The following is a 17,224-nucleotide window of genomic DNA, read 5'->3' as shown; positions in this document are numbered from 1 at the left end:
GAAGGGGATGAAGAAGAGGAAGAGGAGGAGCTGGGGATGGTGGGGTCCATGGCCTGAAGGGCTTGGAAGAGGAAGAGGAGGATGATGATGAAGAGCAGGAGGAGCTGGGGTTGGGATTGGAGAGTTTGAAGGGGTCCGTGGTCTGAAGGGCTTGGAGGAGGAAGAGGAAGGTGATGAGGAGGAAGAGGAAGAGGAGGAAGGTGGAGACAATGGAGAGGGGTTGGAGGGCGATGAAGAGGGGGAGGAGGAGGAAGATGAGGATGAAGATGGAGATGATGAGGAGAGGTTGGATTGGCCGGTGCCAAGGCTGGGATGGGGGTCTGGGAGGAGGATGAGGAGGAGGATGAAGGAAGGTGGGGAAGATGAGGAGGAAGGTGAAGAAGAGGAGGGGGAAGATGAGGGACATCAACAAAAGATGAAGGTCTTGGAAGAGGAGGAGGAAGAGGAGGAGGAGGAAGGTGGAGAAGATGGGGGGAGGTTGGGGAGGGTCCATGCGGTGATGGTCTGGGAGGAAGAGGAGGAGGAAGAAGAAGGAGGTGGGGATGATGGAGGAGGTTGGAAGGGGAGAAGAAACCTTGGATGAAGGTCTTGGAGAAGGAGGAGGAAGAGGAGGGTGAAGATGAAGGAGGGTGGAGGAGAGGTGGAGACGTTGGGTGGGTCAAAGGCCACGATGAGGATCTTGGAAGAGGAGGAGGAGGAGGAGGAGGAGGAGGAGGAGGAGGAGGAAGGTGAAGGTTGGGGTCTCCACCCTGGGGAGGGCCTTGGGGGTCTTGGCTCATCCTGGACCCTCCCCTGCAGCCGCCATCGTGGGGACACCCAGAGCCCAAGGGACCTCCACCGTGACCCCAGAGACCACCACAATGACCTCAGGGACCTCCACAATGACCGCATGGACCACCACAAACATCCCAGAGACAACCACGATGACCTCAGGGACATCCACAGCCACCTCATGGACCTCCACCGTGACCTCAGAGACCTCCACGATGACCCCAGTGACCACCACGATGACCCAAGGGACCTCCACGAACACCCCAGAGACCACCACGGCATCCCCAGGGACCTCCACAATGATGTCACGGACCTCCACCGTGACCCCAGGGACCACCACGATGACCTCAGAGACCTCCACGATGACCTCATGGACCACCACAAACATCCCAGAGACAACCACGATGACCTCAGGGACATCCACAGCCACCTCATGGACCTCCACCATGACTTCAGAGACCTCCACGATGACCCCAGGGACCACCACAAACATCTCAGAGACAACCACGGCCACCTCATGGACCACCACGATGACCCCATGGACCACCACGAACACCCCAGAGACTTCCACAGCCACCTCATGGACCTCCACCGTGACCTCAGGGACCTCCTTCATGACCCCAGGGACCACCACAAACACCCCAGAGACTTCCACAGCCACCTCATGGACCACCACCATGACCCCAGAGACCTCCACAGCCACCTCATGGACCACCACTGTGACCTCAGGGACCTCCACCATGACCCCAGGGACCTCCACGATGACCCCAGAGACCACCACCAACATCCCAGAGACTGCCACGAACACCTCATGGACCTCCACAATGACCCCAGGGACCACCGGCACTGACAGAACCAGCACAACCATCACAGAGATGACCTCAACCACCTCATGGACCTCCACGACCACCCCAGAGACAGCCACGAGCACCTCATGGACCACCACCATGACCCCAGGGACCTCCACCATGACCCCAGGGACCTCCACCATGACCCCAGGGACCACCGGCACTGACAGAATCAGCACAACCATCACAGAGATGACCCCAACCACCACATGGACCTCCACGACCACCCCAGAGACAGCCACGAGCACCTCATGGACCACAACCAGGACCTTGGGGACCACCACAGACATCTCGGAGACAGCCACGACCACCTCATGGACCACCATGATGACCCCAGGGACCTCCACCATGACCCCAGGGACCACCACAAACATCCCAGAGACTGCCACGAACACCTCATGGACCACCACGATGACCCCAGGGACCACCGGCACTGACAGAACCAGCACAACCATGGCAGAGATGACCCCAACCACTTCATGGACCTCCACGACCACCCCAGAGACAGCCATGAGCACCTCATGGACCTCCACCATGACCCCAGGGACCACCACGGACATCCCAGAGACCACCATGACCACCTCATGGACCTCCACCATGACCCCAGAGAGCTCCACAATGACCCCAGGGACCACCACCAACATCCCAGGGACCTCCACAACCACCTCAGGGACCACCATGACCACCCCAGAGTCCACCCCAACCACCTCAGGGACCTCCACAATGACCCCAGGGACCACCACGAACACCGCAGGGACCACCCCAACCACCTCAGAGACATCCACAATGACCCCAGGGACCTCCACAAACACCCCAGAGAAAACCACTGCTACCTCATGGACCTCCACCATGACCCCAGGGACCACCACCATGACCCCAGGGACCACCACGAACACCCCAGCGTCCACCCCAACCACCTCATGGACCTCCACCATGACCCCAGAGACCCCCATGAACATCCCAGAGACAGCCATGACCACCTCATGGACCTCCAAAATGACCCCAGGGACCTCCACCATGACCCCAGGGACCTCCACAAACATCCCAGAGTCCACCCCAACCACCTCAGGGACCACCACAATGACCCCAGGGATGGCCACCATGACCCCAGGGATCACCACGAACATCCCAGGGACCTCCACAACCACCTCAGGGACCTCCACCATGACCCCAGGGACCTCCACAAACACCCCAGAAACAACCACTGCCACCTCATGGACCTCCAAAATGACCCCAGGGACCTCCACCATGACCCCAGGGACCACCGACACTGACAGAACCAGCACAACCATCACAAAAATGACACCAACCACTTCATGGACCTCCACAACCACCCCAGAGGCAGCCATGAGCACCTCATGGACCACAACCATGACCCCAGGGACCTCCACAATGACCCCAGGGACCTCCACCAACATCCCAGAGACAACCACTGCCACCTCCTGGACCACCAGCATGACGCCAGGGACCACCACAAACATCCTAGAGAGCTCCACAACCACCTCATGGACCACCACAAACGCCCCGCAGTCCACCCCAACCACCTCAGGGACCTCCACGACCACCCCAGAGACAGCCACTGCCACCTCATGGATGACCACGGTGACCCCAGGGACCACCACGGTGACCCCAGGGACCTCCACGATGACCCCAGGGACCACCACAGACATCCCAGAGACAACCACAGCCACCTCATGGACCTCCACCAGGACCCCAGGGACCACCACCATGACCCCAGGGACCACCACGATCATCCCAGAGACCACCATGACCACCTCATGGACCACCACCATGACCCCAGAGAGCTCCACAATGACCCCAGGGACCACCACGATCATCCCAGAGACAACCACAGCCACCTCATGGACCTCCACCAGGACCCCAAGGACCTCCACAATGACCCAAGGGACCACCGGTACTGACAGAACCAGCACAACCATCACAGAGATGACCTCAACCACCTCATGGACCTCCACGACCACCCCAGAGACAGCCACGAGCACCTCATGGAGCACCACCGTGACCCCAGGGACCTCCACGATGACCCCAGAGACCTCCACAATGACCCCAGGGACCACCACGATGACCCCAGGGACCTCTACAATGGCCCGAGGGACCACCACGAACATCCCAGAGACCACCATGACCACCTCATGGACCTCCACGATGACACCAGGGACCAGCACCAGGACCTCTGGGACCTCCACGAACATCGCAGAGACCACCACGACCACCTCAGGGACCACCACGAACACCCCAGAGTCCACCCCGACCACCTCAGGGACCTCCACAATGACCCCAGGGACCACCGGCACTGACAGAACCAGCACAACCATGGCAGAGATGACCCCAACCACCTCATGGACCTCCACGACCACCCCAGAGACAGCCACGAGCACCTCATGGACCTCCACCATGACCCCAGGGACCACCACCAACATCCCAGAGACCTCCACAACCACCTCAGGGACCACCACGAACACCCCAGAGTCCACCCCAACCACCTCAGGGACCTCCACCATGACCCCAAGGACCACCACAAACATCCCAGAGACCGCTACCATGACCCCAGGGACTCCAACAATGACCCCAGGGACCACCATGATGACCCCAGAGACAGCCACGAGCACCTCATGGACCTCCACCATGACCCCAGGGACCACCACAATGACCCCAGGGACCACCACCAACATCCCAGCGACAACGACAGCCACCTCATGGACCACCACCATGACCCCAGGGACTGCCACGATGACCCCAGTGACCACCACAAACACCCCAGAGTCCACTCCAACCACCTCAGTGACCTCCACGACCCCCTCTGGGTCTACCTTCTCCACCTCTGGGACCATCACGGCCATCCCCTCTACCACCATGTCCACTCCAACCACCTCAGGGACCTCCACGATGACTCCATGGACCACCTCAACCACTTCAGTGACTGCCACCACCACCTCAGGGCCCACCATGGCATCTTCCACCACCACTCTGGGGACATCAACGAGCACCCTGGTGGTGTCAACCACCACACCCACCTCGGCCACCTCCACGACCACCTTGGTGACCCCCACAGCGCCCACCACCACCACCACCACCCCTTGGACCACCGCTGCTCCTCCTTCAGGTGAGTCCTCCCCAGATGACCTCCACCCTCACCTGGGGTGTCCCCGTGACCCGGCGTGTCCCTGATGTCCCCGTGTCCCCACCAGGGCTGTGTGAGAACGGGGGGACCCCCGGTGGCAGCGGTTGTCTCTGCAGCCCGTCCTACGCCGGTCCGCGCTGCGAGTTCTCCACCGACACCGTGGAGACCAACCTGCGTGAGTGACGGTCCCACCCCACACCTGGGGGACCCGGGCATCTCGAGGGTCCTGGGCATTTTGGGGGTCCTGCTGGTTTTTGGGGGGTTCTGGTCTTCTTGGTGGTCCTGGTCATCTTGGGGGTTCTGGGCACCTTGGGGCTCCTGGTCTTCTTTGGGGTTCTGGTGCTTTTGGGGGTCTTGGTCTTCTTGAGGGTCTTGATCGTCTTGGGGGTTCTGGTCATCTTGAGGGTCCTGGTGGTTTTTGGGGGTCCTGGTCATTTTGGGCGTCCTGGTCATCTTGGTGGTTCTGGTCTTCTTGGTGGTTCTGGTGGATTTGGGGGTCCTGGTCCTCTTGGGGGTCCTCAGCACCTTGGGGGTCCTGGTGTCTTTAGGGGTTCTGGTCTTCTCGGTGGTGCTGGTCTTCTTTGGGGTTCTGGGCACCCTGGGGGGCCTGGTCATCTTGGGGGTCCTGGTCATTTTGGGGGTTCTGGTCATCTTGGGGATTCTGGTCTTCTTGGGGGTCCTGGTGGTTTTGGGGGTCCTGGTCCTCTTGGGGATCTTGGTGGTCTTGGGGGACCTGATCTCTCTGGGGATCCTGACCATCCTGGAGGTCCTGATCACTTTGGTGGTCCTCGACACCGTGGAGGTCCTGGTGTCCTTGGGGTTCCTGGACCACCGTGGAGGTCCTCACCCACCCTGTCCCACCCCACTGACCCCTTCTCCCCTCCAGCGTTCCCTGGGACCATCATGGCCACCCTGGACGTGGAGGTGACCGTCACCAACTTCAACTACTCCGAGGACCTGAAGGACCCCACCTCCGAGACCTTCCGCTCCTTCCAGAACCACTTCCGGCAGGAGGTGAGGATGTGGGGAGCCCAGTGTCCCACCACGGCCACCGTGTCCCCTCAGTGGTGGTCACCTCGTCCCCAGAGCGGTGGCCAAGTGACCTTTTGCCCTTGCAGATCAAGAAGATCTACGGGACCCTCCCTGGCTACGAGGGCGTGGAGATCACCAGCCTCAAGTAAGGGGTCCACGACCACCCCCAAGGGTGGGGTGGGGTGGGTTGGGGTGTCCCCAGGCCCTCCTGTGACCTCCCGTGTCCCCTCCCCGAAGGCCCGGCAGCGTCGTGGTGGGACACCAGGTGTTCTTCACCATGGCCCAGAGCAGCAGCACCACGGAGAAGTTCCAGGAGACCACGGGGGAGTTGGTGGACAACCTCCAGGAGGCGGAGGCCAGCCAGGGCAACTGCCAGCACAACACCTGTGGGTGACCCCAAAGCCCCCCCAGATCCTCCTTGACCCCTGCGGGACCTCCCCTGGACCTCCGGGGTCCAGCCAGGGCACCCAGGGGTGGTCTCTGATGTCTTCTCCTCCCACCCCAGCCGTGCTGTGCCTGGTGCTGCGACCCAACCCCGTGGTCAGCGACATGAGGGAGGTGTTGGACCTGGACGGTGAGAGCGGCGGGGAGCCCCTGGCCACCCCACGGCCCCTCCGGACCACCCACCACCCCCTGACCACCCCACGGCCCCTCCGGACCACCCACCACCCCTTGACCACCCCATGGCCCCTCCGGACCACCCACCACCCCCTGACCACCCCATGGCCCCTCCTGACCACCCCATGGCCACTTCTGACCACCCACCACCCCTTGACCACCCCATGGCCCCTCCTGACCACCCACCACCCCTTGACCACCCCATGGCCCCTTCTGACCACCCCATGGCCCCTCCTGACCACCCACCACCCCCTGACCATCCCATGGCCCGTTTTGACCACCCCATGGCCACTTCTGACCACCCAGCACCCCTTGACCACCCTGTGGTCCCTCCTGACCACCCCATGGCCCCTCCTGACCACCCCATGGCCTCTTTTGACCACCCACCACCCCTTGACCACCCCATGCCCCCTTCTGACCACCCCGTGGCTCCTTCTGACCACCCCACCCCTGCCCACCCAACACCTCCTGTCCCTCACCCCTCACCCACCTTCACCCCCCCAATGTCCCCTTGTCCCCCCCTGTCCAGAGCTGTGCCACCAGCGAGCCCCCCCCGGCTACGGTGACTTCTTCTCCCCGGACATCTCCTCGGGGGTCCTGCACTGCGTCACCTCCTGCACGCCCAACCTGCCCCAGAGCCTGGACTGCCACCACGGCCGCTGCCACGTCACCCGCGAGGGACCTCGCTGCTTGTGAGTGCCACCAAGGGGTCCCAGAACCCGTCATGGGGTCACAACGGCCACCATGGGGTCACAATGGCCACCGTTGGGTCACAATGGCCACTGTTGGGTCACAATGGACACCCCGGGGTCACAATGGCCACCGTGGGGTCACAATGGCCACTGTGGGGTCACAACGGCCACCGTGGGGTCACAACATCCACCAAGGGGTCACAACGGCCACCGTGGGGTCACAATGGCCACTGTTGGGTCACAATGGACACCACGGGGTCACAATGGCCACCATGGGGTCACAATGGCCACCGTTGGGTCACAATGGCCACTGTTGGGTCACAATGGACACCACGGGGTCACAACATCCACCAAGGGGTCACAACAGCCACCATGGGGTCACAATGGCCACTGTTGGGTCACAATGGCCACTGTTGGGTCACAATGGACACCACGGGGTCACAATGGCCACCGTGGGGTCACAATGGCCACCACAGAGTCACAATGGCCACCACGGGGTCACAATGGCCACCATGGGGTCACAATGGCCACCATGGGGTCACAACGGCCACCATGGGGTCACAATGGCCACCAAGGGGTCCCAGAACCCGTCATGGGGTCACAACGGCCACCACAGGGTCACAATGGCCACCACGGGGTCACAATGCCCACCACGGGGTCACAATGGCCACCACAGGGTCACAATGGCCACCATGGGGTCACAACGGCCACCATGGGGTCACAATGGCCACCAAGGGGTCCCAGAACCCGTCATGGGGTCACAACGGCCACCACGGGGTCACAACGGCCACCATGGGGTCACAATGGCCACCATGGGGTCACAACGTCCACCATGGGGTCCCAAAACCCACCACTCGGTCCCAACGCCCACTGGCGGTCCCAGCACCTCCTGTGGTGTCCCCTGGTGCCACCGCGGTGTCTCTGCCCACCCGGGTGGTCCCAGGGGTGCAGGGTGTGACCCTTGTCCCCTCCCCAGTTGCCCGGACGAGGACCTGTACTGGTACACGGGGGCGCAGTGCTCGGGCCGGGTCAGCAAGGTGGCCACCGGGCTGGGCGTGGCGGTGGCCCTGCTCTTCCTCATCTGCCTCATCCTCGTCGTGGTCCTGCTCTGCCGCCGGCACCGGCGCTCCCGGAGGTACCGGCCCAGGGCTGGGGTCCTCACTGGGGGGCTCCCAGTTTGGGTTCCTCGTTTTGGGGGGCTCCCAGTTTGGGTTCTGCCTTGGGAGGGGTCTCCCAGTTTGGGTTCCTCATTTCAGGGGTCTCCCAGTTTGGGTTCTGCCTTGGGAGGGGGCTCCCAGTTTGGGTTTCCCATTCTGGGGGGGCTCCCAGTTTGGGTTCCTCATTTGGGGGTCTCCCAGTTTGGGTTTCCCATTTGGGAGGGGTCTCCCAGTTTGGGTTCCTCATTTCAGGGGTCTCCCAGTTTGGGTTCTGCCTTGGGAGGGTTCTCCCAGTTTGGGTTTCCCATTTGGAGGGGATTTCCCAGTTTGGATTCCCCATTTTGGGAGTTTCCCAGTTTGGGTTCCCCATTTTGGGAGTTTCCCAGTTTGGATTCCCCATTTTGGGGGGATTCCCAGTTTGGGTTCCCCATTTCAGGGGGGTTCCCAGTTCGGGTTCCCTATTGAGGAGGGGTCTCCCAGTTCAGTTTCCCCATTTTGGGGGGGATCCCCCAGTTCATCTTCTGCCTTGGGAGGGGTCTCCCAGTTTGGATTCCCATTTTGGGGTGGGGTGGGGGGGGGGGAGGGGGCATCTCCCAGTTTGGATTCCCAGTTTGGAGGGGGGGATCTCCCAGTTTGGATTCCCAGTTTTTGGGGGGGGGTCTCCCAGTTCGAATTCCCAGTTTGGGGGGGGGTCTCCCAGTTCGAATTCCCAGTTTGGGGGGGGGGTCTCCCAGTCCTCCCCCAGTTCTCCCCCCCTTTCCCCCCCCCCCCAGTGACCTCCCCCCCTATTCGGGGGGTTCCTGGTACGAATTCGACGATTTCACCTGGAGCCCCCCACGGGGGGCCGTGATCCCAAACCCGGGGGTCGCCCCCCAGCCCCCGTTTGAGGACCCCGAGAGCTGGAGAAGACCCCCGGGACCCCCCCCCGCCGCCCCCCGGTGGGGTCCCCGCGCCTTCCGACCGTCCTTGGAGCGGGTGGATCCCTTCCTGCAGGTACGCACACCCCTGCCAGGACCTTAAAGGAACCTAAACCCCCTGCCAGGACCCTAAAGGGACCCCAGACCCCTGCCAGGACCTTAAAGGGACCCCAACCCCCTGCCAGGACCCTAAAGGGACCCCAAACCCCTGCCAGGACCTTAAAGGGACCCCAACCCCCTGCCAGGACCCTAAAGGGACCCCAAACCCCTGCCAGGACCTTAAAGGAACCTAAACCCCCTGCCAGGACCCTAAAGGGACCTAAACCCCCTGCCAGGACCCTAAAGGGACCTAAACCCCCTGCCAGGACCCTAAAGGAACCCCAAACCCCTTCCAGGACCCGAAAAGAACCTAAATCTCCTGCCAGGACCCCAAAGGAAACTAAATCCCCTTCCAGGACCCTAAAAGAACCTAAACCCCCTTCCAGGACCCTAAAGGGACCCCAAACCCTCTTCCAGGACCCAAAAGGGGCCCTCTAATCCCCTTCCAGGACCCAAAAGAGACCCCAATCCCCTTCCAGGACCCCCCTCTCACGCTGTCCCCTCCCCCAGCTGAGGACCCCGAGGCCGAGGGTCACCCATGACCTGTGACCCCCCCCCGGCACCTCCTGGAGCGCCACGAGGGGACCCCGACCCCAACGAGGAGACCCCGACCCCAACGAGGGGACCCCGACCCCAATGAGGAGACCCCGACCCCAGTGAGGGGACATCGACCCCGAAGAGGAGACCCCAACATGGACCAGAAGACCCCGACCCCAATGAGGGGACATCGACCTGGACCAGGAGACCCCAACCCAAGTGAGGGGACCCCGACCCCAACCAGGGGACTCCAACATGGACCAGAAGACCCCAACACGGACTAGAAGACCCCAACCCCAACTTGGAGACCCCAGCATGGACCAGGAGACCCCAACAGGGACCAGGAGATGCTGACCCCAACCAGGAGACCCCAACCCAAATGAGGGGACCCTGACCCCAACCAGGAGACCCCGACCCAAATGAGGGGACCCTGACCCCAACCAGGAGACCCCGACCCAAATAAGGGGACCCTGACCCCAACGAGGAGACCCCAACACGGACCAGAAGACCCCAGCCCCAACCAGGAGACCCCGACCCAAGTGAGGAGACCCCAACACGGACCAGGAGACCCCAACATGGACCAGGAGACCCCAGCCCCAACCAGGAGACCCCGACCCCAGTGAGGGGACATCAACCTGGGCCAGGAGACCCCAACCCAAGTGAGGAGACCCCAACATGGACCAGGAGACCCCGACCCAAATCAGGGGACCTCGACCTGGACCAGGAGACCCCCAAACCCCAAGAGAGAATCGGGACCAGCTCCCAGTAGCTCCCAGTAGCTCCCAGTAGCTCCCAGTAGCTCCCAGTAGCTCCCAGTTTGCTCCGGCGCGCGGGACGCGCCAGAAGCCGGGCGAGACCCTTGGGGTTGGGGTTCGGGGGGGGATTTTGGGGGGATTTGGGGGGGATTTGGGGGATCGAACCCCTCAATATTTATTTATTTGGGGTGATGAAGCCCCAGCCCCACCCTGGGCAGAGCCCGGAGGGTCCCCGGGGGGGTTGAAGCCCCTCCCCAAAATCCCTTTTGGGGAGTGAGGGGAGGTGCAGGAGCCCCGCCCCCTTTTCCTGCCCCTCCCCCATATTTATTTATAGTAAGTAATCAATGTATTGATAATAAATAATCGATTTCTTGGTTTAATTTGTGTGAATTCCCTCGGTTTTGGGGGTGGGGACGTTACGTGACTGGGAGACACTGGGGGGGACTGGGAGGGACTGGGACACCCCAAGGAACGGGTGGCACCCAGAACAAACTGGGACATACTGGGACATACTGGGACATACTGGGACATACTGGAGAGCACTGGGACATACTGGGACACCCCAAGGAGCACCCAGACCAAACTGGGACATACTGGGACATACTGGGAGGCACTGTGAGCAAGTAGCAGCCAGAACAAACTGGGAGATACTGGGAGGCACTGGGAGACACTGGGAGGAGGTGGCACCCGGAACAAACTGGGACATACTGGGACATACTGGGACACCCCAAGGAGCACCCAGACCAAACTGGGACATACTGGGACATACTGGGGAGCACTGGGACACACTGGGACACCCCAAGGAGCAGGTGGCACCCAGACCAAACTGGGAGCACTGGGACACACTGGGACACCCCAGGAAGGTGAGACAACCCAACCAACCACCCCAAACACCCCAAATCCCACCGGGGACCCCCCTGGGGACCCCCTCCCCACCCCAAAACCCCGCGCCCGCGGGTGGGAGGGGACGCGTCGCCGTCACCCAGCGGTGACTCAACCCAACCCAACCCAACCCAACCCAACTCAACCCAACCCAACTCAACCCAACCTCCCCCGTTCCCGGCTCCAGCATTTCCAGGACTTTTGGGACGGCGGCACCGCCCCGAGCTGGGGGTGCCCACCCCCCATATCTTATCAGCAACCCCGGCGCCAGGGCTGGGCCGCCGGCGGCCGCTCCGGAGTGGTCCGGCCAGTTGGAATTCCTTGGGGAATGTCCGCCGGCTCTTCTCACGCCCTCTTTTTTTTAAAAAAAAAAAAAAAATTATTTATTTAATTTTTTTTTTTTTTTTTTTTTATTTTCCAGGGGCTTGATAAAAACTGGTGACTCAGGGAATTATTTACCGGCGCTGCCCAACCTTGCGGTTGATGACCGCCACGGATTCGGGCCACAAAGTCCCGGTGGCCGTTGGATCCGGCTCAGTCGCTCCGGTGGTTACGGCTCCTCCAGGATCGGCCGAGGATGGAGTTGGGCGGCAGCGTCTTCATCCTCGCCCTCCTCCTCCTCTTCGTCCCCTCGGAGGCTCTGTCAGGTAAGGTGGGGGTGAGGTGGAGGCCTCTCCATCCTGCCACCTCCAGAATTCCCTCTTTTGGGAATTTTTGGGGGGTTTTGGCTCTTTTTGGGGATTCCTGGAGACGAGCTTGGAGCACCCAATGGCCTTCGGCACATCTCTGGTGACCACCCTGTGGGTGCCGGGCTGTCCCCTCCCCTCTTCCCGTCTTGGCATGGGGGGTTCTGGTCCTCAAGGAGCAGATTTTGGGGGGTCACGCCCCGATGTCCCCTCCCGGGCTTGTGGGTGCTCTCCCGAGGGCGATGGGTTGGGTGACATCGATCCGCAGGAGGTGGGGCAGGAGCGGGGAGGGACCCCCAGGTGCCACTTCCCGTCTGGGGACAGACTTTGTGTCCCTTCTCCAGTTTGGGGACGGGATCCCAGTTCAAATCCCCAGTTTGGGGACAGATTCCCAGTTCCCTTCTCCAGTTTGGGGACAGATTCCCAGTTCCCTCCTCCAGTTTGGGGACAGATTCCCAGTTCCCTCCTCCAGTTTGGGGACAGATTCCCAGTTCCCTTCTCCAGTTTGGGGACAGATTCCCAGTTCCCTTCTCCAGTTTGGGGACAGATTCCCAGTTCCCTCCTCCAGTTTGGGGACAGACCCCCACTTCCCATCCCCAGTTTGGGGACAGATTCCCAGTTCCCTTCTCCAGTTTGGGGATGGGATCCCAGCTCTGTCCTCCAGTTTGGGGACAGACCCTTGAGTCCTTTCTCCAGTTTGGGGACAGACCCCCAGTTCCCTCCTCCAGTTTGGGGACAGACTCCCAGTTCCCATCCCCAGTTTGGGACAGACCCTTGTGTCCCTTCTCCAGTTTGGGGACAGACCCCCAGCCCCCCCCCCCAATTTGGGGACAGACCCCCAGCCCCCTCCCCCAATTCGGGACGCCCCCGTTCCCGTCCCACCCCACAACCTCCTGTCCCTTGCAGCCCCCTGTGCCAACGGTGGCACTGCGGTGGGGCACGGCTGCGTTTGTCCCCCCGGCCACTCCGGCCACCGCTGCGAGACCCCCGACCCCGCCGGCGCCTGCCGCAACGGTGGCACCGCCGTGGGGACCGCCTGCTACTGCCCCCCGGGTTTTGGGGGACGCCGGTGCCAGCGCCAAGACCCCGCCAGCACCTGCCGCAACGGGGCCACCGCCTTCGGGACAAGGTGCGTGTGCCCGCCGGGCTTCCGCGGGGACACCTGCCAGGAGCTGGAGGAGCCCGGATCGTGCCTCAACGGTGGCACTTTGGAGAAGGGGACGTGCCGGTGTCCCCCCACGGCTTGGGGACCTCGGTGCGAGTGCACCGGGACGGGCGGCACCACGGCCGTGGGGAAGGTGTTGTACGTCAATGACACGGCGGGGACAAACGACGCGGTGACGGCCACCGCCGCCGGAGGTGGCACCGCGGGAGGTGACACCACGGACACGCCATCGGTGAGGCGGGCGAGGAATGTCACGGCCAGGCCTGTGGAGGGCAATGCCGCCACCGCGGGAAGTGGCACCGTGGCCACCACCAACGGCGGCGTCACGGGAAGGAATGTCACTGTCACCGCTGTGGTCAGCGCCAGCACGGTCAGTCACGGCGTGGCCAGCACGGACCATGGCGTGGTCACCACCACAGAGAGGGACACAGAGGTCAGCGCCGGCACGGACCACGATGTGGTCACCGTCACAGAGAGGGACACCAGGGTCAGGGGAAGTGTCCCCATGGCCACCACCACGCCGATGCTGCCAGCGCGCCGGGTGACAAATGTCACGGCCTCGCCCATGGAGGTGAGGGTCACCACCATGGAGGGTGAGACCACAGCCGTGGAAGGTGACACCACGGTCACTCGGTCAGACCTCATGGAAGGTGACACCACGGCCATGGAGGGTGACACCACGGCCATGGAGGGTGACACCGAGGCCACCCCCATGGAGGGTGACACTGAGGCCACCCCCATGGAAGGTGGCACCGAGGCCACACCAGTGGCCACCATGGTAAGCAACACCAGGGCCACCACCGTGACGGTGCCACCAGGACACCCAGGAAGCCACAGCAGGGCCACCAGCAGGGCAAGGAACACCACGGCCATGGTGAACAGCACCAGGGCCACCACCTTGAAAGGTGACACCAGCGTGACCACCATGGAGGGCAACACCAGGGCCATGGAGAACAAGACCTGGGCCACCATCACGGAAAGTGACACCACGGCCATGCCAATGGTCATCGTGGGAGGCCACACCAGGCCCGTGGAGAACACCACCGGGGCCACCACCCTGAAAAGTGACACCAGGGCCACCACCCTGGAGAGCCACACCCTGTCCACCCTCCCAGTCGCCCCTGCTGACGTCACCTCAACGCCAGCCCCGCCCAATGCCCCCAACACCATCCTGGATGCCACCGAGAGCCCGCCCAACGCCACCGAAGCCACCGGGGCATTGGCCTACGTCTCTCCTGGGACCATCGGGGACTTTTTCACCAGCTCCACTGCACCCACCACGGCCACCATCTGCCTCTACCTCCCACACGGCGCCAGCCCCCCGGCCAGTGGGTGTCCTGGGGGGTCACTGGGGTGGGGTCTTCTCTCAGGGGTCAGGAGGGTCTCCTGGGGTGGGGGGTCTCCTTCTCATGGATCTTTTGGGGTTGAGGGGTCCTCCTTCCTGAGGGTCTCCTGGGGTGGGGAGGAAGAGGAGGATGGAGCTCCTGGAGTGGGGTCTCCATCCCAAGGAGAGGAAGAGGAGGATGGATGTTCTGGGGTGTCTTGGGGTGGGGTCTCTTTCCCATGGATTTTCTGGGGTGGGATCTCCTTCTCAAGGATCTTCTGGGGTGGGGTCTCCTTCTCAAGGATCTTCTGGGGTGGGGTCTCCTTCCCATGGATATCCTGGGGTGGGGGTCTCCTTCCCATGGATCTCCTGGGGTAGGGGGTCCTCCTTCCTGAGGGTCTCCTGGGGTTGGGGAGGAAGAGGAGGATGGAGGTTCTGGGGTGTCCAGGGGTGGGGGTCTTTTTCTCAGGGGTCTCCTCCAGCGTGGACAAAGGAAAGACCCCCCCACCCATGGTGTCCCCTCACCGTGTCCTTGTCCCCCCCACCTTCCAGTCGTGTGCCACAACGGTGGCGTGGCCAACCGCACCCACTGCCTGTGTCCCCCTGGCTACTCCGGCCCCACCTGCGAGACCCCCGACCCCGCCGACCGCTGCGCCGGCGGCAGCACCGCCGTGGGCGACCGCTGCATCTGCCCCCCCGGCCGGACGGGCCCTCGCTGTGCCACCCCCGACCCGGCCACCGCCTGTCGCCACGGTGGCACCGCCGTGGGCACCGAGTGCTACTGCCCCGCCGGCTTCTCCGGCCCCCGCTGCGAAGACCCCAGCCCCACCGCTGCCCCCACGGCAGGGCCACCGCGCCGGAGCAGAGCGACGCCCCGAAGCACCAGGAGAACCACCACCACCACCACCACCACCACCACCGTGCCCACCACCAGAGGTCGGTGGCTTTGTCTGGGGTGGGAAGATCCTTCCCCCATCCTCCCAAATCCATGGGGATTTTTTGGGGTGTTGCCCCCCCCCACCCAGGAGGACACCCCAAGGATGGGTGGGGTGGTGGCATCAGGAATTGGGGTTTTTGTGGTTTTCACCCCAAAATTGGGGGTGAGGTGATGGTGGAACTGGGATGGTGGCTCTGGCTGGGATGGGAAGACCCTCCCCCCAAATCCATGGGGGTTTTTTGGGGTGTTGCCCCCCCCGCCCAGGAGGACACCCCAAGGATGGGTGTGGTGGTGGCACCAGGAATTGGGGTTTTTGTGGGTTTCACCCCAAAATTGGGGGTGAGGTGACGGTGGAGCTAACTGGGTGGAACCGGGAGGGGGAACAGGAGGGTCCCGGTGACCTCGTTGGGGTCCCCAAACCCTCGTGTCCCCCACAGACCCCTGCCTGAACGGGGGGCTCTGGATGGGCACGGCGTGCCTGTGCCCCCCCAACATGGACGGCCCCCGCTGCGAGTTCGGTGCCACCACCATCAACCTGACGGCAGGTAAAGGGGTGGGGGGACACCCCCACCCGTCACCCCCCTGTCCCCCCCGAGGTGTCCCCGTGTCACGGACACGCCCTGTGCCCGCAGAGTTGGGTCCCTTCGTGATGATGATGGCGCGTGTCACCAACCGGGACTTCTCGGAGGACATGAGGGACACCTCGTCCCCCGGCCACCGGCGCTTCACCGAGGAGTTCAGCCGGATGGTGAGAGCCCTTGGGTGGGACGTCCTGTGTGTGGGGGACACCCCAAGGGACCCCCAGGATCACCCCAAGTGTCCATCCCAAGTGTCCACCCCAAGTGTCCACCCCAAGTGTCCATCCCAAGTGTCCACCCCAAGTGTCCATCCCAAGGGACCCCCAGGATCACCCCAAGTGTCCATCCCAAGTGTCCATCACAAGGGTCCATCCCAAGTGTCCATTCTAAGGGTCCATCCCAAGTGTCCATCCCAAGTGTCCATCCCAAGTGTCCACCCCAAGGGTCCATCCCAAGTGTCCACCCCAAGTGTCCACCCCAAGTGTCCATCCCAAGGGACCCCCAGGATCACCCCAAGTGTCCATCCCAAGTGTCCATCCCAAGGGTCCACCCCAAGTGTCCATCCCAAGGGACCCCCAGGATCACCCCAAGGTTCCACCATGACGACCCCCAGGACCATCCCAAGGGGATGGACCCGAGGGACCCGAGGGACCACCCTAAGGGATCCCCAGGACCAGCCCAAAGGACCTCTGGGACCACCCCAAGGGACCACCTGAGAACCCCACAGGTGACCCGTGTCCCTCTGTCCCCAGATGGACGGGATCTACCAGAACGTGTCTGGCTACCGCGGGATCAACGTCCTGAGCCTGAGGTGGGCGAGGGACCGGGGGGTGGGATTGGGATGGGGTGGGATGGAGAAACCACCTGGGATGGGTGAGGAACATCTGGGGTGGGATCCATGGGATGGGATGGGATGGGATGGGATGGGATGGGATGGGATGGGATGGGATGGGATGGGATGGGATGGGATGGGATGGGATGGAGAAAAACCTCTGGGATGGGTGAGGAACACCTGGGATGGGATCCATGAGATGGCATCCATGGGATGGGATGGGATGGGATGGGATGGGATGGGATGGGATGG

General features: G+C 62.7%; 1 protein-coding gene across 1 annotated transcript; it reads left to right on the top strand.

The window, feature by feature from the left end:
• Positions 1-4,586: 4,586 nt before the first annotated feature.
• LOC128782693 (mucin-3B-like) lies at positions 4,587-10,624 on the top strand. The gene is made up of 10 exons (XM_053933153.1): positions 4,587-4,743; positions 4,829-4,936; positions 5,648-5,775; positions 5,880-5,938; positions 6,031-6,179; positions 6,299-6,367; positions 6,941-7,103; positions 8,080-8,238; positions 9,034-9,253; positions 9,787-10,624. Exons 1-10 carry the CDS (start codon positions 4,587-4,589, stop codon positions 9,823-9,825), a joined length of 1,251 nt encoding a protein of 416 aa, XP_053789128.1. The 3' UTR covers positions 9,826-10,624.
• The last annotated feature ends 6,600 nt before the right edge of the window (positions 10,625-17,224 follow it).

This window comes from Vidua chalybeata, assembly GCF_026979565.1.
Source record: "Vidua chalybeata isolate OUT-0048 chromosome 36 unlocalized genomic scaffold, bVidCha1 merged haplotype SUPER_36_unloc_1, whole genome shotgun sequence".
In the NCBI taxonomy this organism is placed as follows: domain Eukaryota; kingdom Metazoa; phylum Chordata; class Aves; order Passeriformes; family Viduidae; genus Vidua; species Vidua chalybeata.
Note: the sequence above shows the minus strand (reverse complement) of the source record. Positions and strands in the feature narration are given on the sequence as shown.